This window comes from Bos taurus, chromosome 13 (genome assembly GCF_002263795.3).
Source record: "Bos taurus isolate L1 Dominette 01449 registration number 42190680 breed Hereford chromosome 13, ARS-UCD2.0, whole genome shotgun sequence".
Lineage (NCBI taxonomy): Eukaryota > Metazoa > Chordata > Mammalia > Artiodactyla > Bovidae > Bos > Bos taurus.
The window spans coordinates 74,896,245-74,924,071 of NC_037340.1; the positions used below are offsets into that span (position 1 = coordinate 74,896,245).

A 27,827-nucleotide genomic window follows, 5' to 3' on the forward strand; every position below is an offset into this window, starting at 1 on the left:
CCCTTGTCAGGGAACTAAGATCCCACATGCTGTGCAGTGCAGTCAAAAGTTAAAACTAAAATAAAATAAGGTCCTCATCACACCCAGTGGCTTTCAACTCCTCCATCTCCCAGCAACCCTTCCACTTGATCTAAGTCCTGGAGCTGCCCGCCTTGCCCTCTCTTGGCACCCCTGGCCAGTGTCCTATTCCAGTGTTGCCTGAAACGCCAGTCGCTGGGAATGTCCCTATGTCCCCCCATCCTCCATTCAGAGCAGGAGCACCTTTTCTCTTTCCTTAGAAACGTAGAGAAAGTGGGGAGAGAGCTCAGCCTGGGAGACAGACACGTCTGGCTTCTAATAACGACAAAAAGAATAATAGTATCAAAGGCTAACATTTATTGAACACCTACTATGTGCTAGGCACTGTCCTAACCACTTGACACATATGAAACCTTTTTATCCTCAGGACTCTCGAGGTAGGTTCTGCTAATTTGTCTCGTTTGACACAGGAGGAAACTGAGGCCCAGAGAAGGGAGGTGACCTGCCCAAGGCCAGGTAGCCAGTAAGGGCCGTGGCTCCACTGCACACTGGCCAGGTGTCCTTGGACAGGTCCCAGCCACTGCTCTGGGGGGTCTTTTCCCATCTGTTACCTTCAGGGCTCCACCTCGCGGTTTCCATGACGACTAAGACGGTCTCTGCACAGTCCCAGTACACAGTAGGCGCTTAGTAAATGAACAGCCCTTCTTTCCTCTTAACTCTGATGGGGGGATACCTGGGGAAGGGAGGGCACTTAGGCAGCATTCTCCCTCCGGCTTCTCCCCCAAGCCAGGAGGGAGCCACGCCCCACCCAACCCCTCTCTCTGTGTAACCCCCAGAGCCAAGCGGCGCCCGTTCTCGGGGCAGTTTTCGTGATGTTGATCCTAATTCCCGCACCTCTGGGCGAAAGCTGCCCACTCTCTCGGGGAGGGATGCCGTCGGAGTGTCCGCTCGCGTGGCCCCACTCCTGGCCGCCCTGGGAGGGTGGGAGGTTTGGGAAAGGGGGTGAAGCAGGGGACGGACGTGCTTTGTCCTGGGGGTGCAGTCGGGTCCCGGGCGGCAGGGAGGGCGGGCTAGGAGGCCGGGGCCTCGTCGTCCGGGCGGTGGCCGGCGTAGAGGGCGGCCAGGGGCCGGAAGCGGGGGCCCCAGCCGCTGAGATAGGCGAAGTCCTGCTCGGAGCCCGACGAGCCGCCGCTGTGCAACGAGCTGAGCGAGGCGGCCGGCGAGTCCGCGCCCTCGAAGGCGTAGGTCTGGAAGGCGTCGTAGGGTGGCACCGACGGGTCCCCGTCCGCCAGCGCCACTTTGCGGCTGATGAAGTCCCTGAACACCGAGAAGTCCGGCTCGGGGCTCGGCGGCCCCTGCGGCAGCGAGTGGCGCTCCGAGGGCAGGCGCGCCTGCGGGGGGCTCCCCGCGCTCCCTGCGGAACCCTCGCCCCCGCCGCCGCCGCCGTCGCCGCCGCCGCCGCCGCCCTTGAGCTCCCCGAAGTCGTAGAGGCTCCGCAGCGCCGACATGTCGTAGGCTTCGGTGTCCTGCTCGCCGCCGCCCTCGTCGTTGTACTTGATGACGTTGTCCCGCATGTCCTCGTCCTCGTCCGAGCTCAGGTGGCTCTTGTGGTGGCGCCTGAGGGTGAGGATCAGCAGCACCAGCACTGCCCGGGAGAGAGAAGCAGGTGCCCGTGAGGGCCCAGCCCCACCAGGGCGGTCCAGGGAACCACCCTTCTCCTGATGCCCAGCAGAGCTGGTTCAGCCTAAAAGCTCATGCAGGTTTCCTAGATTTCTGTGCAAAAATACCTTTCTCACAGTCTGGACAGAGCTGGCTATCTGGATAGGTAGTGAGCTGCCCATCTTGGGAGGTGTGCAAATCAAGGCTACACCACCACTGGGGGTGGGGACAGAGAGCTGGAGTTAAGAGATTTCATGTGTGTTTTAGGGCTGGACCCAACCTCTGAGGTCTTCATCCTCAACTCTATGAAGATACATCCCCGTGAGGTCTCTGGGGGCTGGTGGGTGGAAAGAGGGTAGCTAAGGTTTGCGGGAATGAAATGTCCTTGACCCTGACCTCTCTCTCACCCTATCCTTCTCTGTCCACTCCAGAGGCCCCGATCAGCCTGTTAGCCCTTTGGGTCTCAGATCCAGGTATGTCCTGCAGGAGCCCTTGTCTGAGAGCTCCAGGCCGGGCTCAGCACCATTACCTCCAAGCTTCCCCGGTGAGGGTTCCTCTCTATCTCCCTGCTTGGGTCCTTGGATCAGCAGCATCGGCACCTCCTGGGAACTTGTTAGAAATGCACGTTCTTAGGTTGTGCCCTAGATCTACTGAGTCTGTTTCAAAAAGGTTTCAAAGTCATGCCCAGGCAGCTCAGGTCTGAAAGCCACGGCTCCTTCATAGCACAGACCCTGCCATATGTTGGTCTCATCTCACCTCAAATCTACACTCTGAACTGCCCTGGAGGACCCGGGGCATGTTCCCCTGGCGGGGTGCCTGGCACGCACGCAGTAAGCATGAGAAGTATGCTTGTTGAATGAATGACTGAATGAAGAACTAGATGGAGACCTGGGTGTTGCAAGGTTGAGAGAATGAACGAATCGTCCCTTCTTGGCTTTCTTCAACTGTCAGAAAGGACTCTGCATGCCCTTCCTCCTCCCACCTCACTGATAACTTGTCTTCAACCTTCTAAGCAAGCTTCTCTTCTCCTCTACTCTCTGACTTCTTTTATTTAAAAAAAAAAATTTTTTTTTTTTTTTGGCTATGCCTTATGTGGGATCCTAGTTCCCTGACCAGTGATTGAACTCGCACCCTCTGCCTTGGAAGCAGAGTCCCAACCACTGGACCACCAGGGGCAGGAAGTCCCCTCTCTGATTTCTTAACATCAGATGTCCCAGGACTCAGTCCTTGGTCCTTTATCTACATCCTCTTTCTTGACGCTTTCCTTGCCTCGTGGCTTTAAATTCCAATTAGAGGTTGACAGCTCCCATACTGCAGCCTCCAGCCTGGACTTCTCCCTTGAAACCTAGATTGTCCATCCAGTTTCTGCCCCAACAAGTCCCAGGGGGTGACCAGAAGAATCACTAACTTAACCTGTTGAAATTTAAAATAATAATATTTCCTCCTTCCCACCCTCTGTCTCCCCACCTCAGCAACGGCAACCCCAACTTCCCAGTGACTCGAGGCTTTTCACCTCTTTCATTTACTGATGAATCCCAGTGCCTATAATTGAACACATGGGGGTGGGGCTCATGGATGGATACATTGGGAACTGATGAGCAAACAGAGAATTAGATGGATGGCTGGGTAAATGAATGGACAGAGATGCGCTGGGTATCATGTCAGGCACTGGATTTTTTTTGCTGCTCCATACAGCTCGGGCAAGGCCAGGGGCCAGAACCAGCTGCGAGGGCCATGGGGCAGGCTGCTGGCTCACGACCTAACAAGGTGGCCCATGACAGGGAAGGAGGGGGGAACCCGGGGACAGGTCGGGAGGGAGGAAAGGCATCAGGAGAGAAGTGGGAAAGATGGATGGACGGCTTCCGGAGCTGGAAGCCGGAGCTGCGGAGGGCGATGCCCGTGAGAGCAGATGGTGGGGAGCGCGGGCGGCGGGCGACAGATGTGCCAGGCCTGATCAGCTATTCCGCCCGTCACCTTTACAGCACTGATGTGCACTTTCTTCGTTTGTGGGCAATTAGGCAGAAATTTGTTTGCACTGCCTTGGAAAATGAAACCGCTGTAAAGTGCACCCTCTGGAAAAAGGGTTTCTGAGCCATGGGCTGAGGAGGGGAGAGAGAGGGGTGGGGGGGAGCCTCCTAGCTAGGAGGGGCCTGCCCATGGCCTCTGCAGGTCCTGGGGGTGGGCAGCGAGGCGTAGGAAGCAGCTGAATCTCCCAGGGAATCGAGCAAACCTGGGATCTGCCGTCTAGCCCTTCCTTGAGCTCCTCCAGCTTTGGCTATTCTGTGAAGTCCAGAGGTCAGGGCTGAGGTGAAGCCCTTCTGCTTCGACAGCGAGAGGTGGCACTGTGGCCACTGGGTCTAGTTGAGCTCCTGAAACTGGACCTCCTCCTTGGGGACACTTCAGGGGTTCAAGTGGCTACTGGTGCAACTGATACCAGAGTAGATTTTGCCCCCTCCCCGAACACCTTAAGATTTTACCCCAGCTGCCCCAAGATTTTGCCCCCCGTTTAAATTCCTAGCAGTGAAAAAAAAGTCGTGTCTGACTCTTTGCGACCCTGTGAACAGCAGCCCGCCAGGTTCCTCTGTCCATGGGATTCTCCAGGCAAGAATACTGGAGTGAGTAGCCATTCCCTTCTCCAGGGGACTTTCCCGAGCTAGGGATCCAACCCCGGTCTCCTGCATTGCAGGCGGATTCTTTACTTTCTGAGCCATCAGGGAAACCCAGATTTCCCAGCAGGTGGGGGTACTTAAAGGAATAGAAAACACAGGCTGAAAAGACCTGATTTCAAGGAAGACCCAGTTAGAAGACTAGTTGGGTCCCCTTCTGCAAGCCACTTAACGTCTCCAAGCCTCAGTTTTGTCATCTGAAAAATGGGGCTGATACATCTGGCTTCATGGTTGTAAGGTTCGCAAGAGCCCTTTTTACTAAAAGTCCTACATAGAGAATAAAATAGGACAATAGACACGAGAGAACTTTAAAACACAGGCTTGGCTTTTAAAAATTAGGGGAGACTTTGGGCCATGTAGAGCCAGCTGAACTTAGTCTCCACTGGGTGCTGACCCCTTCTGAAGCTGGCAAAGCAGCTGCTCGGTACTTAGGAGATTTCTTAAAAGAGCTGCAGATTAGAGCCTGGGGCTCAGGCAATTGGTTCAAGATGGAGCAGTGGAAAGACACGCCCCTATCTTCTCCTGCCACAGCACCAAAATCGCAGCTAGCTATTGAACAACCATCGACCGGAGGATGCTGAAACCCACTAAAAAAATCCAAAGACAAAGGAGAAGCTGCAGTGAGACGGCAGGAGGGGCCCAATCATGATAAAATCAAATCCCAAACCTGCCAGACGGACACCCCCCAAACTGGAGAACCAAAGAAGTTCTCCGCCTGTTGTGAAGGCTCTGAGTCCCACGTCAGGCTTCCGAGCCCCACGTCAGGCTTCCGAGCCTGGGGAGCCTGGAAAGAACCTGGACCTCCATCAAGCCAGCCCTTCCTTGTGCGGACAGGAAAGTCAGACCCCCGCGGGGGCCGCTGGGGAAGGAAATCCGGGGCCCGAGGACCGGGGCCAATCAGGCAGGAGGGTGGGGCTGGCTCTTGGCGGACTCACCGACCAGGATGAGGACACAGACCAGGAGGGCGATGAGGGCGCCGGGGCTGAGGGAGGCGGCCATGACGAAGGCCGTGGTGTTGCAGGACTGGATGGCGCCCGAGCTGTCGCAGCCGCAGATGCGGATGGTCAGCGTCCCCGTACTGCTCAGCGTGGGCGGCCCGCTGTCCACCACCAGGATGGGCAGGAGGAACACGTCCTGCTCCTGCCGGTTGAAGCCCATGTGCTGCGTGTGCACCGCAGCCGTGTTGTCTGCTCCGGAGAAAGCGAGGGGCGAGTGACTTGGGGTCAGCCGTGCCTGTCCCGGCCCCTCCCGAGTCCACCTTGGGATCTGCCTCACTCTGCCCCCAGCTACCGCCTCCCAGAGGACCTGATCTCCCCCAATTCTGCCCCCTAGCTGCCCGAAGGTCCTGTCCCCAGCCCTCGAGCCTTCACTTTTGTCCTTAGCTGTTCTAAGTTTCTCTTCCCAGCTGTCTCAAAGTTTTGCTTTCAGCTATTTCAAGATTCTGTCCCCAGCTGTGCCAAGGTCCTGTCCCCAGTTATTCCAAGATTCTGTCCCCAGCTGGGCCAAGGTCCTGTCCCTGGCTATGTCAACTTTTTTTTTTTTTTTGCCATGTGTCTCAACAGCCTTTTGTTGTTGTTGTTGTTCCAGATTCTACCACAGCTGTCAAATGCATCCTGACCCTGGGGTCCTGTGGTCTTGGGGTTGTGGCTTTCTGAGCTCTGACAACTTCTGGGTCATCAGAGAAGACTGGGAACTCCGACTGGCACCTGCCTTTGGCTGAGGGAGCTTGCTGTCAGGGGTCTCTTTAAGAGCTGAGCCTGGAGAGCTTGGGACATACCCTTGGGGCCTGATAAAGATGCCTCAGGGCACCAAGGTCTCCTCACCCGCCTCTTTCCTTTGGATGCACGTGGCCAGAGGAGACAGTGAACACACATGAGTCATACTCATCATACTGCTGCAGGCTGGCGCCGGGAGTGCCCATCAGGACTCGGGGGCTGGTGGAGAATGTGTAGACATGCCCACTTCCCCTGGCCTCCTGACTCCTCCACCCCTCCCCTGTGTGGGCCAGGCCATCACGGACTACCCCCTTACCCCGGCCCCCCATCATTTTGGTGGAAGTACTCAGAGCCCACCTGGCTGCTGGCTGTTGCCCCCACCCTTGACAGCCAGCCCCACAATGGGGGCCTCACTTCCTGCGAGGGGCCCAGGCTTCCTTCCTGAGTCCTTCTGTCTGTGTTCACAGGCTTCATGTAGGTCTCTCTGACCTCAGATTTTGGCAGCCCGGGCCCCTTACCCAGCTTTGTGTCCCCAGTTAACTCAGCCTCTTCCGTGGCCCCCATTCAGTGTTCCTGTCCTGGCCTTCCCCATCATGGACATAAAGCAGGAACTAAGAGCCCTCAGAAGGGCCAACTTGTGGTCTTGGGCACATCTGTGAAGTAGCCTGGAGATCCAACTGAAACAAGACTGGTCATGGGTTGAAGCTCATGTGATGGCCACATAGGAGTTCGTTGTGTGATTCTCTCTACTTTTATACATATTGGAAATTTTTCATTAAAATATTAGTAACTAAGGGGAAACTCATTTAGCTTCTCAGGACCTCGGTTTCCTCATCTGAAACTGAGGAAAACAGCATTCCGCAGGTGTGAGGATGAAATGGTGTAGTTCACCCGTGCCCCGGAGAATAGCTCCCGCAAAGCAGAAACTCTCCATGAATGCTGGTTGTAAATTTTTTCTTGCCCCACCCCCACACGCCATACCCCACGCCTGCTCTCTGTTGAGGCTGCCCTGACTTTATTCACCAAGTTCCCGCTAGCTGGAACACCCTCTCCACCTTCTTGCCTGGGCAAATTCCTCATCCGTCATGCTCCAGCTAAATGTCACCTCCTTTCTGTGGCCTCCTTTCTCCGCTTCTCTGGGAAGGAAGGATTTATGGGTTCCCCCGCCCTGCTCTGACTATGCAGGTGCCACGCACACTTCTGTTACAGCACTTGTCATGCTGCGTTAAGGTAGCGTGTGCCCGTCTCTTCCCTGGCAGTGAGCCAGCCTGAAAGAATGATGCTTGAACGAGCCACATCTTTTAGGGGTAGCTGGTGGTTCTGGGTCAGCTCCTCAAGCTCTGGCTTCAACTCCAGCCTCCTGTCAAAGGGCAGTCAAGCCAGCTGTGACAACATCTGCCTTCCCCTGAGGATGAAAGGCTGAAGAGCAAGATGAGGGGTAACGGAATAGCATGGGACTCCTTTGCATTGACTGCATATTTTTTAACACATCAGGGACTGGGTGGAAATGCTTTATCCTCACAAACATCAAGAGTTGTAACATTATTCCCATTTTAAATACGTGGAAGTTGAGGTTCAGAGAGAAGGGATTTGTCTGAATTTATTCTGTTAATTGGTGGCACAAACTATCTTTTCCATCCACCCATCTTATCATCAATCCATCCATCCAACTATCTGTCTTCCATTCATCTGTCCACCCATCCTCCATCCATCCATCCATCCATCTATCCTTCAACCATCCATTCATCTATCCTTCCATCCATGCATCCAATAAATCTTTACTGAGTACCTACTGTGTGCTTGGCACCATGCTAGTCATAGGAGGGAAATAATGAAGACCTAAGTCAACCATAGTCTTGGATCTGATCTTAATGTGATAATATGAGTGACAAATGTTAATCAAATAAACCCACAATTCAGTCTACAATTGCAAACCATGAGGAGTGCTAAGAAGGAAAAGTATAGGAAGAGCATTTAACAGAGGATCTGACCCAGTCTGGGAGGTCAGGGAGAACTCTTTGGGTGAAGACAAGATATTATTGCTGAACCCTGAACAATGAGCTCTAGGAGAGGGAATAGCCTATGCAAAAGTCCTGTGGTTGGAAAAGGCATAGGAACTCAAGCAGCGGAGAGCAGTCTTTTGTGGCTGGAGGGATAGGGTGATGATTAGAGCAAGTCAAGAAGAGGCTGGAGAGGGAGGCAGAGGCTCATTATAGAAAATCTTAGAGGCCATGGTAAGGAATTGCGTTATTTTCCTAAAGGCAATAGGAAGCGACTGATTGGTGGGCAAAGAAGCAACCTAGTGACATATCATCCCTCCATTCAACAGCAAATAAGAATTAAAGACCCTCTTTAGGTCAGGGTAAGCCTTCCCTGGCAGCTCAGTGGTAAAGAATCCGCCTGCCAATGCAGGAGATGCTTGTTTGATCCCTGGGATGGGGAGATCCCCTGGAGAAGGAAATGGCAACCCACTCCAGTATTCTTGCCTGGGAAATCCCATGGACAGAGGAGCCTGGCGGACTACAGTCCATGGGGTTGCAAAAGAGCTGGCCACGACTTAGCAATTAAACAAGAAGAAGAAGTCAGGATTAGTCTAGCCCCTGAGGAGAGAGCAGTGAACAAGACAGACACAGTCCCTGCCTTCTCAGAGCCCACCTTCTAAGCAAGGGTGCCTCTAATCTAAAACACAACCGTGGGTGCAGAAGACCAGTTAGGAAGCTGTTGTATGTTTTAGATGCGAAATAATAGTGGTCGTGGAGGCACTGAGAAGCAGACAGATTTGAAAAATGAGTGGCTGGCTCTGGCTCAGCCTCAAATTCCCAAGTAAGAACAGAGGAGGAGAAAGTGGATATTTGTTTCTCAGGGCTGCTGTCTTTGACCACGGGAGCCATATGTTTCTGGAGCTCTGGTCCCTGCTACTGTTTCATTCCATAAGAGGAAATCCCTGAGCCTCCTTCCCATCCCTCTTCACTCCTCTCCTGGCAGCAGCTGGCTTCATCTGGGGAAGCCGCTGGCCACACCAGACCCCGACCCCACCCTTCTAGGCGGGATCTGCGCCCAGCACTGCATCCATCCATCTGGCCTGACATACATCAGTGTCAATCCCTGGCTGCAAAAGCAATATTTATAAATCACGTTTCCAAACTGGCTACAAATTTGTACAAAGAAACAGATGGGTTGGGGTAGCCGTTTGTCAACTGGGATATTTATACGGTGAGGAGGAGGGGGCTTGGCACACCGTGGGGAGGAGCTGGGGGGCTGGAAGGAGGAGCCCTTGCCTGCCTGTGCTGACCTCAGCATGCTGCTGCTGCCCTGGATCCCAGGGCTCAGACCAGGGGGTCACACCGGATGGGAACCCTGGCGGCCAACCCAGCCCCCACCCCTTGATCACAGAGGGGTAGTTGGGGCATAACCTCAAGCCCCTTGGGTTGGAAAGATTTGTGAACCTGGTGAGGTCAAGGGGTCAAGCCAGGGCTCCTTGTGTCTCCTATGCCCAGCTCAGGGTTCCACAGCAGTGATGAGCAGGCAGGGCAGTACTGGTGGTGAAAGTTGTTAAAATATCGAACTACTTCCAGAAAAGTTTAAATAGCCGTGACTCTGAGTCCCCCGATTCCTGCCCTGTTGCCTCGGCCTCTCCCTCAAGCACACCCCCAACTTTTCTTTTTAAAAAAATTATTTATTTATTTTGGCTGTGCCTGTCTTTGTTGCCGCACGGGCTTTTCTCTAGTTGCTGGGAGCGGGGGCTACTCTCTAGTTGCAGCGCTCAGGCTTCTCACTGCAGTGGCTTCTCTTATTGCAGAGCACAGGCTCCAGGGCTTCAGCAGTTGCCGCTCATGGGCACAACAGTTGCGGTTCCTGGGCTCTAGAACACAGGTTCGATAGTTGTGGTGCATGGACCCAGTTGCTCCACGGCATGTGGGATCCTTCTGGACCACAGATCAAACCCATATCTCCTAACTTGGCAGGCAGATTCTTTACTGCTGAGCCACCAGCGCACCCCCACTTTAATACTATCAAGTCATTGATGGGTTAAAGCCTGGCTCCGCAGAGGCCCCAGGGTCCTACTCCAGGTTTATGATCAGTGTCCTGATTGGTTATCTGAGCTGCTGCTGCTGCTGCTAAGTCAGTTCAGTCGTGTCCAACTCTGTGCGACCCCACAGACGGCAGCCCACTAGGCTCCTCTGTTCCTGGGATTCTCCAGGCAAGAATACTGGAGTGGGTTGCCATTTCCTTCTCCAATGCATGAAAGTGAAAAGTGAAAGTGAAGTCGCTCAGTCGTGTCGGACTCTAGCGACCCCATGGACTGCAGCCTACCAGGCTCCTCTGTCCATGGGATTTTCCAGGCAAGAGTACTGGAGTGGGGCACTGGTTGTTAAATCCATTTAGGACTCCTGGAAATACACATGGGTCTGGCTCCAGAGGACCCGGAGGCCCTGAGGGAGGGGATGTCAAAGTCTTGGGTTGGTGCGGGGGTGAACCCAGACCCGTTCCAGGTTCAAAAGGAACTCGCACAGTCTGACCTTAGCGCCTCTCTGACTACATGTCCTCCAGTCCTGTCACTCACTCACCCCAACTATGGAGGTCTTGAACATCGCAAGCCTGCTCCTGCCTCAGGGTCTTTGCACTTGCTATCTCCTGGACTTGGATCATTCTTTGTGCAGTTATCTGCATGGCTCAGCCCTGACTTCCTTTAGATCCCTCCTCACTATTGACTCCTTCACAGAGGCCTTCCTAAGCCACCTTATTTAAAGTAGCTTCTGAAACTCTTGTGCTGTGCTATGCTCAGTCGCTTCAGTCATATCTGACTCTTGATGACCCCATGGACTATAGCCCACCAGGCTCCTCTGTCCATGGAATTCTCCAGGCAAGATTACTGGAGTGGGTTGCCATTCCCTCCTCCAGGGGATCTTCCAGACCCAGAGATCGAACCTGGGGCTCCTGCACTGGCAGGCAGGTTCTTTACCACTAGCGCTACCTGGGAAGCCCAGCTGCTACTCTTACCTTGCTTTATTTCCTCCTGTTTTGTCTAACACGTGTATGTGAATACCTACTGTGTGCCAGGCACCGAGGGTCCAGCACTGAATAGAAGTCCAAACTCTTGTGAAGATTGCATTATTTTTCCTTGCTGCCCACTTACCATCCTCATCATATTATTTATTTGTTTAATTTCTGTTTTCCCTCCCTAGAATGTAAACTCCATGAAGGCAGGGATTTTGTCTCATGTGCTGCTGCATTTTTAGGACCTAGAACAGCGCCTGGCATATAGACATATTTTCAATAAATGTTCAAGAAATAGTTGCTGAATGAAGGAGATGCCATGTTCTAGGTACTGACAATACACTTCGGTAGGCCACATTTCACTGGGGCCACCTAGCTGCCTGGCAGGCATTTTCAGTCCCATTTTACAGATGGTGAAACTGAGGCAGACCTCAGGGTTGCACAGGAAGTCATGAACTGAGATTGAACTGAGACCCAGAGGTCCCTCACTCCCAGTGTGTTGATCCCACCCCCTAGTCTACCCCTTAAAGATTCAGACTTCAACTTCTTGATGAAGGTGGACCTGCAGGGGTGGGTTTCACAAAGGGGATCAGCTCAGGCTGGGTGGGGCAGTTTGCTTTCAAGGTAGGGAGAAAGAAGCACAATGGAACTGAGATACGTGTGGGTTTGAATCCAGCCTCACACTGACTCCCTGTATGACCCTGCGTGAGTCCCTTGTCCTCTTAAAGTCTCAGTTTCATCACCTGCAAAACAAGGGGACGGGTAAGAAAAACTGCCTCCCAGGTGACCATGAGGATGCAAAGAGAAACGTGAGGGGGCTAAAGCACTTTCTTTCCAGCTGTGCTAAGCTTCACTGCGGCACGTTGGCTTCCTCCAGCTGCAGTGCAAAAGCTTCTCTAGTCGTGGCCCACAGGCTCAGTCGTTGCAGTGCATGGGCTTAGTTGCCCCTCGGCATGTGGGATTTTGGACATCCGACCAGGGGCAGAACTGCGCCCCCTTAATTGGAAGGTGGATTGTCAACCAGAACCAGGGAAGTCCCAAGGGATAAAGCACTTTTAAAACAAAAGGGTGGGAGTTGTGTGTGTGTGTGTGTGTCAGTTGCTCAGTTGTGTCCGACTCTTTGTGACCCCATGGACTGTAGCTCGCCAGGCTTCTCTGTCCATTGGATTCTCCAGGCAGGAATACTGGAGTGGGGTGCCATTCCTTTCTCCAGGGGATCTTCCTGACCCAAGATCGAACCCAGGTCTCCTGTATTACAGGCAGATTCTTTACCATCTGAGCCACCCTGGATCCCTGGCTTATTCCAATCTTAGATCAGGGGCTCCTCCCACCCTGGAGCCCCACCCGCTCCCATTCTTCAGGTATTCCCTCTCTGTGTCTTTCTATCTACCCGTTACCCTGGAGCTGGCCCCCTCCACTCCACCAACCCACCTCTTGCTTGTTCTTCAGTCTGGCCAGCAGGCTTGGTAAGGGCTCCAGCGTGGCGCAGATGTTCTGTGTGATCTCGGACCCATCACTGGCCCTCTAGGGGCCTCCATAACATGGGAAGGGGGCGGGGAGGCTAGGCTCCTCCCTCCACGAGTCCTGGGATTTGGGGTCCTTCAGAGGTCACTCACCTTGGATGTCGAGCAAGGAGAAATGGGGGTTGCTGGGAGCTTCTGGCACCAGGCGGAAATAGAAGCGATGCCCGCTCTGGGGCTCGTCTCTGTCCACCACGCTAATGGTCTGGATGAGCTGAAGGGTGAGGAGGGGGCAGGGGACCGAGGTGAGGCCGAGCCTACGCCAGGCCTGAACAGAGGTTGCCCCAGCAACCGACTTGGTAGCTACCCCCAGCCCCCAGCCCCTCAGTGGTACCTGGCCTGGCTTGGCATCCTCACACACGGCTGCCTCGTAGGGTGTGGCCAGCTCTGGGGGATTGTCGTTCACATCCAGGATGCGGATCCTTAGGGATGCCCGTGATAGCTGGGCATGATTGTCTGTAACAAGAGCACAGCAGTAAGGTGGGCGGCTTTAAGTGTGAGATCTAGACAGCCCCCCATCTCCTGCTAGAACATTAGGCAGTGGGATCGCATTGAGAGATCTGTGTGTTGATCAAGCTGGACATCGGGCTAAATGGGTCACCATCACCATATCAGTGTTACTATCATCATCACCACCATTTGATTATCGCTGTAACTGTCGCCATAATCACCAGTCCCACCCCATCACCAACGCCATCACCCTCTCCACCGTTACTACTGCTTCCTTCACCATCGCCATTACCCGGAGCACTGCCACCAGAGCACTGCCACCAGCAAAACTATCAGTACCACCGTCACCATCCGCCCCACTCTCGCCATCACCATGCCATCCCACCTCCTCTGTCCCCTCACCATCAGCAGGAGAACGATCACCAGCCTTGTACCCACTAGTACCGCCTCCCTCATCTCCCCCATCACAAACACTAAGGCCGCCACTCACCACCCTTGCCAGCCCCAGCACCCCCCGACACCACAATCACCGATGTCACCACCACCATCATCTCCAGGCATTCGCTTATCCACCATCTCTGCTACAGCCCCGCCAACACTGCCAGGCCCCGGCCCTCATCACCCACATCACTACCACAGCACCACCACCCAACCACACCACACTCAACACTGCCGCTCTACCCCTTCACCTCAGCGTGCACAGAATGCTCCTGGAGCACCCATACCCATCATTTCAGGTCTCCTTGCAGAAATCCGGTAGTTTGGTACAATTTCTATCCCCATATTGCAGAAGAGAAATGAAAACACTGGAGAGTTTAAAGAATCGGTCAGCTGGCAACTGAAGTCCCAAACCTTTGCTCTTTTAAGACTCGACCCTGAGAGGGCAAGACAAGTCCACTGGAGGTGAGTCTTCACCTCCAAAACCATGCAGCCCCCACCCCTCCATCTGTGGTGTATTTGAGGTCAAGGCTTCCGTTGTATTAGTTCCTGGGTCCCCAGCACTGTGGCATGTGGCACGGACTAGGTTCTAACAGATCTGCGGAGTGAATGAGTGAAACTTGGAAACACTCAGACAGAAAGAGGCTTGCATTTCAGGCATGGCTCTGTCCCTGACACGGTGTTTGATCTTGGGTAAGACTTTTCCCTCTCTGACATCAGTTTCCACACCTGGAAAACAGCACAGTGATTAAGAGCAAGGACTCAGGAACCAAGTGGTTCCAATCTCAGTGGTGCCACTCAGTAGCTGTGTGATCCACGCCAGGTCACTTGACCTCTCTATGCCTTGATTTTCTTACCTACAACAAAATGGGTCTGTTAGGAATGGGTTGGCTAGGCGGACAGATTGAGTCAATATCTGCAAAGCACTTAAAACTGTATATATAACACATAACAAGTGTTACATAAGGAGTTGTTAAATAAACAGGCATCCTTGAAGGATCCTCTCAGCAGTGACATTCAGTGACTTGGGGCTCTGGGACACCCCATCCCCTCCTGTCCTTTCTGAGAAGCACCCTGAACATTGGCCCTTTACAGCCCCCAGACCTCTGAGTGCTCATGAGTGCCGTGTCCTTGGCTATCTTAGCCATGAGTTCATTACTGACATGTTCCAGCCAACAGTGCAATCAAGGATAGGCAGCCAGGAACCCCATGAGTTTTTTTGGGGGAAGAGGAGGTGGTTGACTGCTCCTTTCTGTGAACTCAAGGGCCCCAGCGGATGCTGACTGCAGCTGCTCCTGTGTCGATAAAGACAGAAATGGAGATTGGGAGGCAGGTGTGGCCACCGGGTCAGGGAAAGGAAGGGCTGGGGTTGGGGGGCATCCTTAATTAACTCAAACCCCGACTCCTCTCTGGAGCTCCCCTTAGCCAAGGTGCCTTATCTTCTCAGCTCACCCAGATCTGCCGCTTGGGTGATTAGAGGGGGCTTTTCCGGGGGCGAGAGATAGGAGTCGTGACTGGGAATGCCGGGTGAGCTGTTATTTTTAAGAGTGCTTTGCCAGAGAACAGCCAGCCGGTGGGTGCTTTGTGGGGAGAGGAGGAGGGGAGGAGGGGAGGGTGAGGTCCATCACCAGGAACAGGCACCTCTCTTCCCACTGAGGCAGAGGGAAGGTAGGGGGTGAGAGGGCACCTTTCCCTTCAGTGGGCGGGTGGGGGCGGGGAGGGGTGGGGTTCAGGGCTGGAGGCAGGGGTAGGGTCCTGTGGGGCCAAGCAGAAGGGGTCCTCAGAGTCAGATAAGATCCTCAGTGGGCAGACTGGAGGCTTGGGTCCACTGCTGGTGAGACACCCATTATTGTATCATTCCTCTGAGTTCTCCTGGGCCTCTCCTATCTCTTCTGTAATTCTATCTCGATTATCTTGATTTATTGAGATGTAACTGACATATAACACTGTATAAGTTTAAGGTGTAAAATGCAGTGATTCAATACACATAGATATTGCAAAATGCTAGTCACAAAAAGATTAAGTAGTACATCCTTACTTTACAAAGCTACCGTTTCGTTGTTGTCCTAGCTCCTCCTTTCAAATGTTACAGGTCACTTCTTGGGAAAGTCCTGAGTTCTTTGGCAAGAGAGAGCATCTCAGCTCCGAGAGGTGGGGCAGCCAAGAGGTGTGTCTCTATGTTGCCAAAGTTGCCACCTACGTAGCTTATCTCAGAGACCCCCTGCCTGAACTGGCGTCTGGCCTGGGACCCCAGAGTTCGTGGGCCAACCCTAAGCACAATCCCCATGCTTTGGCATCATGACAGTCTCCAGCCTGGCTCATTAGAATCACTTGGGAAGGGACTTTCTTGGTGGTCCAGTGGTTAAGAATCCACCTTGAAATGGGGGACGTGGGTTCAGGGAACTAAGATCCGACATGCCATGGAGAAACTAAGCCTACCTGCCTTAGAGAGGCTGTGCACCAGACTGTAGAGTCCATGAGCCACAGTGAAAGACTGCACGATGCAACGAACTTCCCGTGAGCCGCAGCTTAGACCTGATGCAGCCAAATAAATACAATTGTTTTTAAAAAATCCTGCTTTAAAATGAACTGATGCCCCAAGACTTGGTCATTTTTTTTTTAATAGCTCCAGGTGAATCTATATAATATGTATCCATAGTAAGCTTTGCAAACTCCAGGGGTGACTGGTAGGTGCTGGGGGAAGTCCAACTGGACATCTTGCCTCTGATTGGCTTCCTCCAAACCCCTATGGATCACAACATCATTTGCAATAATTGATAATAATGCATAATTTTACCACCTTAAATGTTTCTGGTATAAAACAAGAGATCCATCAATTAATTTCCTCTTCATGCAGAAAGTTCCAATTTATAACAAACTTTCTTATCTTTCATTGGATCTTCAAAACAACTCATAAAGGAGATCTTAATTAAACCTGTTAAAAAAATTTTTTTTGGCCGTGCCGTGCAATTTGCAGGATCTTAGTTCGCTGACCAGGGATCAAACTCAGGTCCGGGCAGTAAAAGTGCTGAGTCCTAACCAGTGAACCGCCAGAGAATTCCCTAAACCTATTTTGTAGATGGAGAAACTGAGGCCCAGAAAGGGGTAAGACTTTGTCCAAAGCCACAGGAAAGTCAGTGGCAGAACTGGCATTGGGTCCTAGGTCTCCAGACTCTCAGTCCAGTGCTTAGTCCAGATGCAGTGCCTGTGGGCCCTTCCGCTGCCTGAATATTTGTCCATCCAGATGCAGCTACTGCTCGGACCGAGGCCCAGGCTGACCTCGCCCCACACCCAGTGGTAGGCGCCCTCTCCCAGGGCTGGATCCCCCAGGGGTCCCACCCATCCTCCCCTGGCATCTCAGTTCAGCTGACTGACATGCAAATTAGTTTAATTATTTCTTCTTCTAAAATAAATTATATTTTGCAGTAGCTGCAATATGTTGTGTCAGGCAAAATTACATTCAATATTTTTAAACTAATTGATGCAGCCTTGAGGAAGGCTGATTGACAGCCCAGAGCTGAGCAGGCCTGCAGTCTTAACCGATTCCTAAATTAAAATTAAACGTGCTTCGGCCGGGTGCTTCCTCTCTGAGCTGGCTCACCATTAATCCGAGGAGGTGGCAGGTGGAGCCCGGGGGGGCTGAGGGGCTGAGAAGCGTGGGCCGTTCTGTGGGTGCCTTCGGAAGAGAGCAGGCTTGGGCAGGAGAGCCAGTGTGCAGTATTGGCAGGCCCCTTAGCTTCTCTGGGTGTCAGAGTCCCTTTTGTGTAACAGATGGGGGACCAGACTGGGCAATTTGAAACTGAAACTTCTGTTTTTTGCTGACTACTACAGTTTGAGCGCCTCCTTTGTACCAAGGGCACAATACTGAACAAGACCAACATTGCCTCTTGGTCTATGGCAGGGGCAGACAGCATTCCAGACTGTGATAAGAGTTGAGAGAAAAAAAGCCCAGGACTGTGAGAGGAGGAGGCAAGGGCTCCTACCCTGGTGGGGCACAGGAATGTTTACCCTGAAGTAGGGGACGGTGGCGCCAGTGGTAAAGAACCTGCCTGCCAACGCAAGAGATGTAAGAGACGCGGGTTCGATCCCTGGGTTGGGAAGAGCCCCTGGAGGAGGGCATGGCAACCCACTCCAGTATTCTTGCCTGCAGAATCCCATGGACAGAGGAGCCTGGTGGGCTAAAGTCCATAGTGTTGCAAACAGTCAGATATGACTGAAGATACTTGGCACTTAGCAGGGGACCTTTAAGCTGAGATCCAACTAGGAAGTGATCAGGTGAAGGGGATGGGAAGAAAGAGTTCTCCAGACAGTAGGAACAGCATGTGCAAAGGTCCTGGGGTGGGAGGGGAGTCTGCAGATAGTAAAACTCTGGATTCCTTCTAAGGAAGACCCCATCCCCTGGCCGCTCCTAATATAGTGTTTGGACCAAACTGGACTTAGAGGGCTGGAGGCCAGCAGGAAAGACAGAGGGTGTAGGGCCTGGCCTGGTGACCCTGTTAGGGAACTCCTGGGAATGAGTGCCTCCCAGAAGGCCACCAGCAAACACATATAGAGAACCTGCCACGGGCCAGGGTTTGTTCTGCCTCATTTCATCCTGTTAGCCCCTGGGAGATATGGATTTGAATTACTGCCATTTTTTGATGAGGAAACTGGCTGAGAGGTAAAGAACTTGCCCAAAGTTTCACAGGGGGACAATCAATGGAACCTGAGCCTGGTTCAAAACAGGGACTTTCTACCCATCAAATGAGATGGCCTTTCTGACCACCTTTAGGTGCCCAAGGCCAGCTTGCCTTGAGGGCCCAAATGTCTCTGCCTCCTCCAGGAAGCTTTCCTTGACTGCCCTCATTCCTGGGTAATCAGACTATATGTCCAAGACCTACATACCCATAAAGCCTGTGTGATCTTCCTCCCTGGCCTTGTCCCTCGCCCCACTCTCCTTTTTCCTCTGATCCAAGTTTCCTCTTTGCCCTCCTTCAGATATTTGCCCAGATGTCTTCTCAGCGAGACTTCCCCTGATGACTTTATTTTACCTTGCTCCTTGCAATTCCACCAGATACCCCATTCACTGCTCTCTCTCTGCGTGTTTATCCAACATCCCTGTATTTTTGTTGTTGTTGCTGTTCAGTTGCTAAGTTTTGTTTGACTCTTTGCGACCCCATGGACTGTAGCCTGCCAGGCTTCACTGTCCTTCACTGTCTCCAAGTTTGCTCAAACTCATGTCCATTGAGTCAGTGATGCTATCTAACTGTCTCATCCTCTGTCTATATTTTTACTTAAACTCACCCATCATCTATCTCCCCCACTAGAAAGCAAGCAGATTTTTGGTCTCTTGTGTTTGCTGCTGTCTCCCCAGCCCCTCTCTGCATGGCACACAGTAGGTGCTTAATAAAGATTTGTCAAATGAATGGGTTTCACTGTCTGTGGCACCTCTAACCATGCTGGGGGGCTGCAGAGTGACAGGGAGATACCGAGACCTCTGGAGGGACAAATTCTGTGGGGGCCACAGCCGCCCCTGAATCACATCACCGAGGGAGCAGTCTAGTTTTCCGACCCTGTTCCTGTCTCTCTCCCTGGACCAAGGTTTTCCCATCGGTAAAACAAATGGAGCTGGACTCTGAGGTTCTCCTTGGTTGTCACAGAAAAAGAGAAGCCAGGGAGAGAGACAGAAGTGAGGACACAAGAGTGGGCATGGGAAGGAGAGTGAGAAGTGGGGAGAGGGCGGAGGGAGGGGGCCACAGAGGTGGGGGGCTGCTGGAAGGTACCTCCTTCTCCCTCACCTGCAGTGGAGCAAGGGTAGCCCAGACCCTCTGCTCCACAGTCCCTCAGCTCCCTGCCCCACCGCCCCGCCACCTCCCGAGGGAATTAAATTGCATCCAAACACTAGGCTCTGATTAGCGCTGGCCAGCTGGGCAGGAAGATTTATCATCCCAATTACGAGCTGGCCAAGACAAGCAGGCAGGATGGCGAGGGGTGGGGGGACTGGGTGAGCAGGCGGGGGTGCTTCAGGGAAGGGGTGTCAGAGCTGTCAGGGGAGGATGCCTTGCACTCCCTGCCCGGTCCCCACTCACCTCCAGTGGGAGCACGAGGTTAGGGCGCCTTCTCTGCTTTTTGATTATCTGTTTGGCTTCCACATGGAGATTGGAAGTTTGACCTTGTTGAGATGGGGATGTTTCATCCACCAAACGGTAGAGGAGGACTTCTGGGTAAAATAAGGGCCCTGGAATCGGGGGTGGGTGGCAGGAAGTTCTCCTTCCTAGGGCTGAGCTGGTCCTAATACTCTGGGCTTTCCTACAAAGACTCCATGGACCTCACAAAAATCTTTGTTCCTGGTGGGATCAGTTAAGTACCTAGGTGGCTCAGGATCCTGGGAGTTACCCGGTCCAAGTGGAACCCAGGCTTGATTTACACACCTCTGGTGATGGGGAGCTCACTACCTTCTGAAGCAACCCCTTCCATGCAGGGCTGTGCCAAGCCTCTCCCCCAGACCACTACAGCCAGCCTCCCCAGCACTTCCTCCTTCCCTCCCTCGCCCTGCCCTCCACTCTTAGCACATGTCTCAGCTGAGTCTTCCTGATAGCCTCCCATCTGTTCCCCGCTCCAGGCTGCCCCTCTCCCGTCCGCCTTCCCCCACGAACCCAAGTGGCCACAGGGGACTGCACATCTGGCCATCTCCCTCTTCTACCTGAAGACCCGCTCTGGCTCCCTGTCGTCTCCAGGAGATGTCCGGCTGCTCACAGGACATCCGAGGCCCTTCCTGTAGAGGCCCCCAGTGAGCTTCTGCACACTCAGCTCGTCTCACCTGCTCCAGCCACCCTCTGGCCCAGCCTCTAGCCACATCCCGTTTCTCAGAATGGACAGTGGTCTTCCTGCCGGCCAAACCTCCAGGCCTTGGCACACAGGCGTCTTTCTCCTGGGAGCTCCCAACCCCACTCTCCTTAACCTTTGAAACCCAACTCAGACGTCCCCTTCTCTGGGAAAGCTTTCTTTCCTTCTTCCCCTGCCTGCACCTCCTGAGAGCCCACCGCCCCATCCCCTCTACCCTGTGCTGTCCAGAGCAGGGCCAAGCATCCCGAGGTCAGAGGCCAAGACTCTACCCCCAGATTCCAGTGACCAGGCCTGGTGGGTGAGAAGAGGTCCCCAGTAGACACTTTATATAAAGCATTCAGCACAATATCTGGCATATTGTGAGCTTCAAATAAATAGAAGCCACTATGATGAATAGTTATGAACTGAGGTGGCTCAGTGAGTAAAGAATCTGCCTGCAATGCCGGAGACACATGAGAGACAGGTTCGATCCCTGGGTTGGGAAGAAACCCTGGAGGAGGGCTTGGCAACCCACTCCAGTATTATTGCCTGGAGAATTCCATGGACAGAGGAGCGTGGCAGGTTACAGTCCATAGGGTTGCAAAGAGTTGGACACGACTGAGCGACTGAGCGCACATGATTAATAGTCAACAGTAACAGTTATGACCCTCATAGCTGTCCAATAGGGTGCCATTTCATAGGTGAGAAAATCAAGGCAAGAAGAGGGGAAATGACTGTCCATACTCTCAGCTGGGATTCGGACCGCTAGAAGCAGCGTTTCTTTATCATGCTGCCCTGCCTTCCTAACTGGGTGGGCAAGACCATTTACCATCCATTCGGGAAATACTGAGTTGGCCAAAAGGGTTGTTTGGGATTTTCCATATGATGTTACGGAAAATCCCGAATGACCTTTTTGGCCACCCTAATACTTGTACACACCTACTAAGCGCCAGGCCCAGTGTGAATGCTACAGATATGGAAGAGACCCTGCCTTCATGGAAGGTCCTTTTCCCAGGAGACGAGAGATCAACAAAGTCGGCACACAAATGCATATCTAAATCGTAAAGCTTGCTCTGTGATAGAAAGGAAAAATCAGGGGCCTGTGAAATCAGGACTTGGCCTGGGGTGACCCAGATGGGGAAGCTCTGGCTAATCTAGTTAACTCTTTGCTGTCCAGCCAGAGACCACCCCTCCAGACCAGTTTAGGGCCTGGAAGAGGGGGCCGGTTGCAGCCCCCTGGCACACCGCCCCCCTCTACCCCAGTGCCGGCTTCGCCAGCCTGCCCGCCACCCCTCTGTCTCTTTGAAGACTGTCCCTTTACAACTGCCCTTTTTTCCACTGAAGGATTCAGACACAAATTGTACTTTAAATTCAATATCGGTCATTAATATTTCATGATTACAAAACGTTAAAGATAATGTCAGTGGAAGGAGCGTCTGCATGGGCAGAATGGATGACTCAGAAGTTCGGGGGAGAGGGGAGCCCGCATACTAAGTGGCCAGGGAGTCTTTGAGGTAATCTGGTCTGACAGGCTGCGGCTGTGCCTCAGTGCCGCGTTCTCGTTCTCCGAGGTGCTCACAAGGCTCCGCTGCTGTGTGTAAATATTTCCTTCCCCTCTGATTCTTGTCACCTCGCGTTTGTTGCACCCGGAGCAGGTGGGGCACCATGACCCCGCCACTGGACCCCCGCCGTGGTTCCCTGTTTTTGAGAAGCCAAATAGATGCTTTGGCAGAAGGGCACCAGGGTTGGAGGGGGAGTCCCCAGGGCATTGTCCTTGAGGCTCTGGCCTGGCTGTGGGAGCCCTGCCCACCCCCAGCCCCCAGGGACTGGCTTTGTGACTTTGGGGCCATCGCAGTTCCTTCCTGAGCCTCTACTTCCCAGTCTGCAAAGTGGGGATAACAATTTGTCCTCGTCTCACGGAGAGGGCAAGAAGCTGGAGTGGGTGGATCGCTGGTGCCGCTCCTGGCTTCATGCCTGGCACCAAAGACATATGACTCGGGGGCAGCTGGGTGAACGCCGGGCCATGCAGTCAGACTGGCTGGGGCCGGGAATTTGGACAAATGACTTCACCTCCCCGAGTCTTAGTTTCCTCATCCATACGTTGGGGGTGACATCTGATAGGTGGGGAGCTTCCGTGAACACAGCACTGTAAAGCGCCTGGCACAGAGTGAGTGCTTCAGGCAAGTGCACCGAGTCCAGATCGATAGATATCATTAACTGAGCACTAAGTACTGGGCTAAGTTCTTTCTATCCTATTTAATCCTCCCACCAGCACCATGAAGTGGGAACCACTCATTTTCTCATCCATCAATATCCCCGGTGAGACTTGGGCAGGAGTTGTGAATTGCAGCTCCGAGGGGAGGGGTCGCTAGCCCAGTCCTTTCCTTCCCCATGCTCAGTTACTGGGATGGTGTGGGGTCAATAGGGGTGGGGCCCCGAGAACAGAGTACCAGGAAAAGGAAGGCTGTGGAGCAAAGCTGTGGAAGAAACCAGGAAGACTTGGCCCCCAATCCTGGCTCTGCCACTGCACATCCTTGGGCAAAGCTCTTAATAGTCTGAGCCTCAATTTTCCCATCAATAAAATGGGTGCTGATCATTCAATAGAAGTACGTGCTAAAAAGGATCAAGCTCAGTGTCTATTAGGTAAACACTGTAAAAAAAATCTCTGCTGGGGAGAGGCCCCTGACACACTCTCTCTGTGAAATGGTAGCATTAGCGATTCTGTATGCTTCTCTTGCTGCTTCTGGAAGAGATTCACAGGGCAGAAGCACAACGCTTAACCCGAGAAGGGACCAGCTAGTGGTGGGCCATCGGGTGGTGTGACAGCTGGTGGGGAGATGCTCTGTGGGTAGGGAGAGGGGGTGTCTCTGCCCAGCAGCCCGGCCAGGCCCCCTGGCTGCTCAGGAAGCAGGTTCAGGGAGGTGAGGATGGGGAGCTGTCTGCCCACCAGTCCAGCCGCCACTTCTTCTCCAGCCACCTTTGTTATCTCCCTTTCATGCGGTGAAGTGGATTCAAAGGCTCGGGAGCAGCAGGCACTGAGGTTTGAGCCAGCTTTGTATTTTCTTTTAAACCGAAGTTGAAAGAGACGAAGGGAACTTCAGCCTAGGGACTTCCTCGGCTGGAATGGGTTGGTGGGGCCAGGGAAATGGGAGGCACCAGCCAGGGAAGGCGGAGGAGGAGAGCCGCCAGGAGGGCTCGAAGGCACAGGAGGGCCTTGGGGCCCAGCTCTGCAGAGGGGAGTCTGAATGGCGTCCACTCCCACCAAGGTTGAGACTCTGAGTATTCCTGCTGTCATCATCGGTTACTGGAGGCTCTGCTGGCTGCTGAGACCTGGAGAGCTGACAGGGAGGGGAGCTTGCGGAGCCGGTCTAGCATGGGCTCTGGCAGCGTTGCTCTGGTTGAGCAGGAGGCCTGCTGAACTGCCCTTTCCCCACTCCAGGCGTGCCATGAACCCCCATGCTCTTAGCCTCTCACCTCCATGGCCTGACTTGTCTAGACTCCATGTCCCAGGGCCTCCTCTTTCTTTCTCAGCTCACACGCCTCCCCAGCTGCACCACACTGCCTGTGACATGCGAGCACGTGTGCACACACACACACACACACACACACACACACACACTCTTCGACACAGGCCAATCACCTTGGAGTCATTCTTGACCCCTCCATCTCTTTCCTCCATCTCACCCCATCAGCAGGTCCAGGGGGCTCTATTTTCAGCCTGCCTTCAAAAGCTACCACTTCTCACCATTTCCATGGCTATCCCCCTGGGCCAGGCCACTATCTCATCTAAGGGCCCTGTTGCATGTAAATTCTAGTTGAGCCCCTGCTCCTTTCCCTCCCCCACCTCCCCCCATCCCCACCCTGCAGCCCCCAAACAACCTATTTTCAATGCAGCAGCCGTAGGTATCATGTCGGGCAACCTCCCTCCTCTGCTCAAACCCTCAATGACTCCCGGCTCATCTGGAGTCAAGTCCAAAGACCCATTGCAGGGTAGACACTCTGCCCCTCGCCAACCACACTGGCCTCCTGCTATTTCTCCAACTATGACCTCAGGGCCTTTGCACTGGCTGTCCTCTCTCCTCGGAACTCTCTTCCCTCCAGTGGCAGCATGACTCCCTCACTTTATCGAGCTCTCTTTTGAAAAGTCTCCTTCGCAGAGAGGCCTACCCTAAGAGAAACAATTCCCCCCCAATCCCTTTCCTCTGCTTTCTTCTTTTCCAGTTTCTTGTTAGCACTTAGCTGACATGCGAACACCCTTTCTCGAAGTTTCCTGAGGGTCTAGCTCTAGCCCATGCAGACAGGAGTTTTTTTTTAACCTTGTTAGGGGCTATATCTCCAACCTCTGTAAAAAGGACTGGTGTATAGTAGGTGCTCAATAAAAGCTGAAGGAACAAAGTCAAACTCAAGCCTGGGCCCTGCCTTTTTGGCTTGGGATCCTTCCCACATCTGTGATCCTGTGGGTCAGCCTTTGCCTACCACGCCCCCACCTCAGCTCTGCCGTCTCTTTTTGCCCTGCCCCCAGCCTTCGGCCCGTCCTCCCTGGGCTTTGCCCCGCCCACAGCCCCACCCTTTGGCCATCGCCCCTCCCTTCCATATTCGCCCCGCCCCCTGGCTCACCCGCCTCCATGGCCAGCACTGTGATGTTGTGCCAGCCGGCCGTCTCTCGGTCCAGCCCCTTGCCGGTGACGATGGCACCCGTGTCCGCATCGATATCAAACACCTGGTCCAAATCTGAGTCGCGGTCGATGGCGTACCTAAGAGGGGCAGGTCAGGGCTGATTGAAGGTGTCCTGGCGCCGATGGAGCCAGTGCCCATATCCCTCCACCCTTCCCCTAAAGAGGAACCACCTGCCTGGGAGACACAGGAAGCAGAGAGACCCTTTCCGACAGAGGAGGATTGAAAATGGATCTGAGTTTGCATCTCAGCTGCACTGGGCTCCTGACGTGTGACCATGGGCAAGGTTCAACCTTTCTGAGCCTCAGCTTCCTCAGCTGGGTAACCGGGCTAATAATTTGCATCTCACGGTCGTTGTGAGGGCGGGAAGAAGGCATAGTGCCCAGCACAGAGTTAGCATTCACGGGCTATTTGATTCTTATCTCTCCATAAGAGGTGACCCTGGAACTGGTCTTGAGAAAGGGACAGGATGGCATTCCAGGCATGGGGAACAGAAACTGCAAAGTGAGAATCATTCTGCAAAAGGTGCAGAAACGGCCAGAACTGGGAAGTGCGGAGGAGGAGGCTTGAAAACAAGCAGAGTGCAGAATTCGGGGCGTTGGGGGTCCTGGGGAGCCTAGAGGGATTTTGAGCAGGAGGGAGGGAGTTGGCTGTGCCGCTCCGAGGCTCTTCCGAGGCTCCAGACCTGGGATGCGGGCTGAGCCAGGAAGGGGTCTGAGGTCTGGCCGCCGGCCCCTCCCCGCCAGCGCAGCGCGCCAGTGCTAATCTGCGGCTTTTCAGTTGCCGCGTGAAAAAGCCCTTTGTTCCGCCTCCTTCCCGGGCCTTTGTGCGGCGGCTCCAGGCCTGAAAGGCCCGTGTCCAACACATGTCTCGGGCGGCGGCGGCCCAGAGAGGCCCCGCCAGCTCTGTCCGCCGCTTCCCCAGGCTGATAACGCGGGCGGGGGCGCCGCAGGCTGCGCGGCCTACAAAGGCCCCCGAATGCCAAGCAAGGGCTCTTTGTGCAGCGGGGACAATGGAGCCTGGTGGGGCGGGGCACCCCTCCCGTTCCTCCAGCTGGAGGAAACAAGCCCTTCCCGCATCTTCCGGAGCCAGAACCGGGACACTGAGGACCACGGAGAGGACGACACCAAAACACCCCCTTCCCTACCCGCACTGAAACTTGAAGCCCTGAGATGACCCTTCAGTGGGCCTTGGCTGCATTACCAAACCGCTCCAGGCCTCAGTTTCCTCATCTGTTGAATGGGGATAATGATATCCAGTGCATGTGGGAGGGGCTTCCCAAGTAGCCGGTGGTAAAGAACATGTCTACCAATGCAGGAGATGCAAGAGACATGGGTTTGATCCCCAGGTGGGGAAGATCCCCTGGAGGAGAAAATGGCAACGCACTCCAGTATTCTTGTCTGGAAAAATCCCTTGGACAGAGCAGCCTGGAGGGCTACAGTCCATGGGGTCACCAGGACTCGCACACTGCTAAGCACAGTAGTACCCAGTGGGACTGTGGAGCTCTGGGAGCAGTTGGAGCTGGCTTTGAATCCTCTGCTTCTTATCCACCTGGGTGACCTTGGGCTAGGCACTGGACCTCATTGGCCTCTGTTTACTTGTCTGCAAAATAGGGTGATTCATACCTCACTGGTGTGGGTTAGAGGAAGTAATCCATGGAACTGGGCAAAAGTGACAGCCCTTGCTGTTTTCATAGTCACTGCTGTAGTGGAGGCGGAAGCTTGTGGCAGACTGCGAAGGGCTGGGCATGAGGGTGTAGAGGGCATTCCAGCTAGTCTCCTGAGGCCCTAGGTTTTTTTCTTTTTCAGCCATGCCACACAGTATGTGGGATCTTAGTTCCTTGACCAGGGATTAAACCCACATCCCCTGCATTGGAAGCAAAGAGTCTTAACGACGGCACCACCAGGAAGGTCCCCTGAATCCCTAGTTTAATGCCGCCTCCTCTCGCTGAGTTGCTAAGCCCACATCCTCTTTGGCCCTGATCAGCCTGGGTCCTCCTGACCTGGGTGAAAGTGTGTGAGTCAGATCCAAGATGACAATTCCTCCCATCAGAACAGCACTTAACAGTCTGTAGGCTTGCTTTTCCGCCAGCCATCCCTCCCTTCGTTCCTTTATGCCTAAACATTAGTTGAATGCCTTCTCCACGCTGCTCTGTGCTAAAGTGAAAGTCGCTCCGTCATGTCCGACTCTTTGCGACCTCGTGGACTATACAGTCCATGGAATTCTCCAGGCCAGAATACTGGAGTGGGTAGCCTTTCCCCTTCTCCAGGGGATCTTCCTAATCCAGGGATCAAACCCAAGTCTCCCGCATTGTGAGCGGATTCTTTACCATCTGAGCCACAGGGGAAGCCCACTCTGTGCTAAGCTCTGGGGGTAAAATGGTAAATGAGACAGATGAGGCCCCGCCCTGCCTGGCATCTTGTGAGGCTGATGTGTGGTCAACCCATTTTGCAGATGAAGACGAGATAGGCAGCTTCCCAAGCTTAGCGCTGCCAAGTATGGTTGTGCAGGCTGTGTCCTGCGCAAAGTTAATAGGCTGAAGAGGGGAAGAGGGGATGAAGACCGGCTGGTGGTGTTCTTGCCCAGCCACAAGTGCTAGCTCAGGAAGCATCTTCTCAAAGGAGGACCTTTTCCTTATTTATGAAATGTGCCACATGGGCTAGTGTAACCCTGCCTAAGGTTGCACAGGGACTGTCAGAGAACTTGAATTTGTACCCCAATTTGGGACTCTATACCCAGAGTTCTTTCTAGTGCATTGAACCATGTGAAGCAGCAGTGCATGGAGTCTTGGGTCACCATGGACTCAAGCCTGAACTGCTGGATGTTTGGGTCCAAAGGAGGTGGACCCAGACTCTTGAGTAGTGTCGGCTCAGCTGGAAGGAACC

General features: G+C 53.7%; 1 protein-coding gene across 1 annotated transcript in view; it reads right to left on the reverse strand.

Annotated features, from left to right (window-relative positions):
* Positions 1-352: 352 nt before the first annotated feature.
* CDH22 (cadherin 22) overlaps positions 353-27,827 on the reverse strand; it is an 83,717-nt gene continuing 56,242 nt past the window's right edge. Inside the window, exons 7-11 of the mRNA NM_001205776.1 lie at positions 24,886-25,022; positions 12,911-13,032; positions 12,673-12,790; positions 5,279-5,530; positions 353-1,663 (exon numbers count right to left, since the gene is read on the reverse strand). Coding sequence (NP_001192705.1) covers positions 1,089-1,663; positions 5,279-5,530; positions 12,673-12,790; positions 12,911-13,032; positions 24,886-25,022 — 1,204 coding nt within the window. The 3' untranslated portion in view covers positions 353-1,088. The remainder of the gene's footprint in view (positions 1,664-5,278; positions 5,531-12,672; positions 12,791-12,910; positions 13,033-24,885; positions 25,023-27,827) is intronic.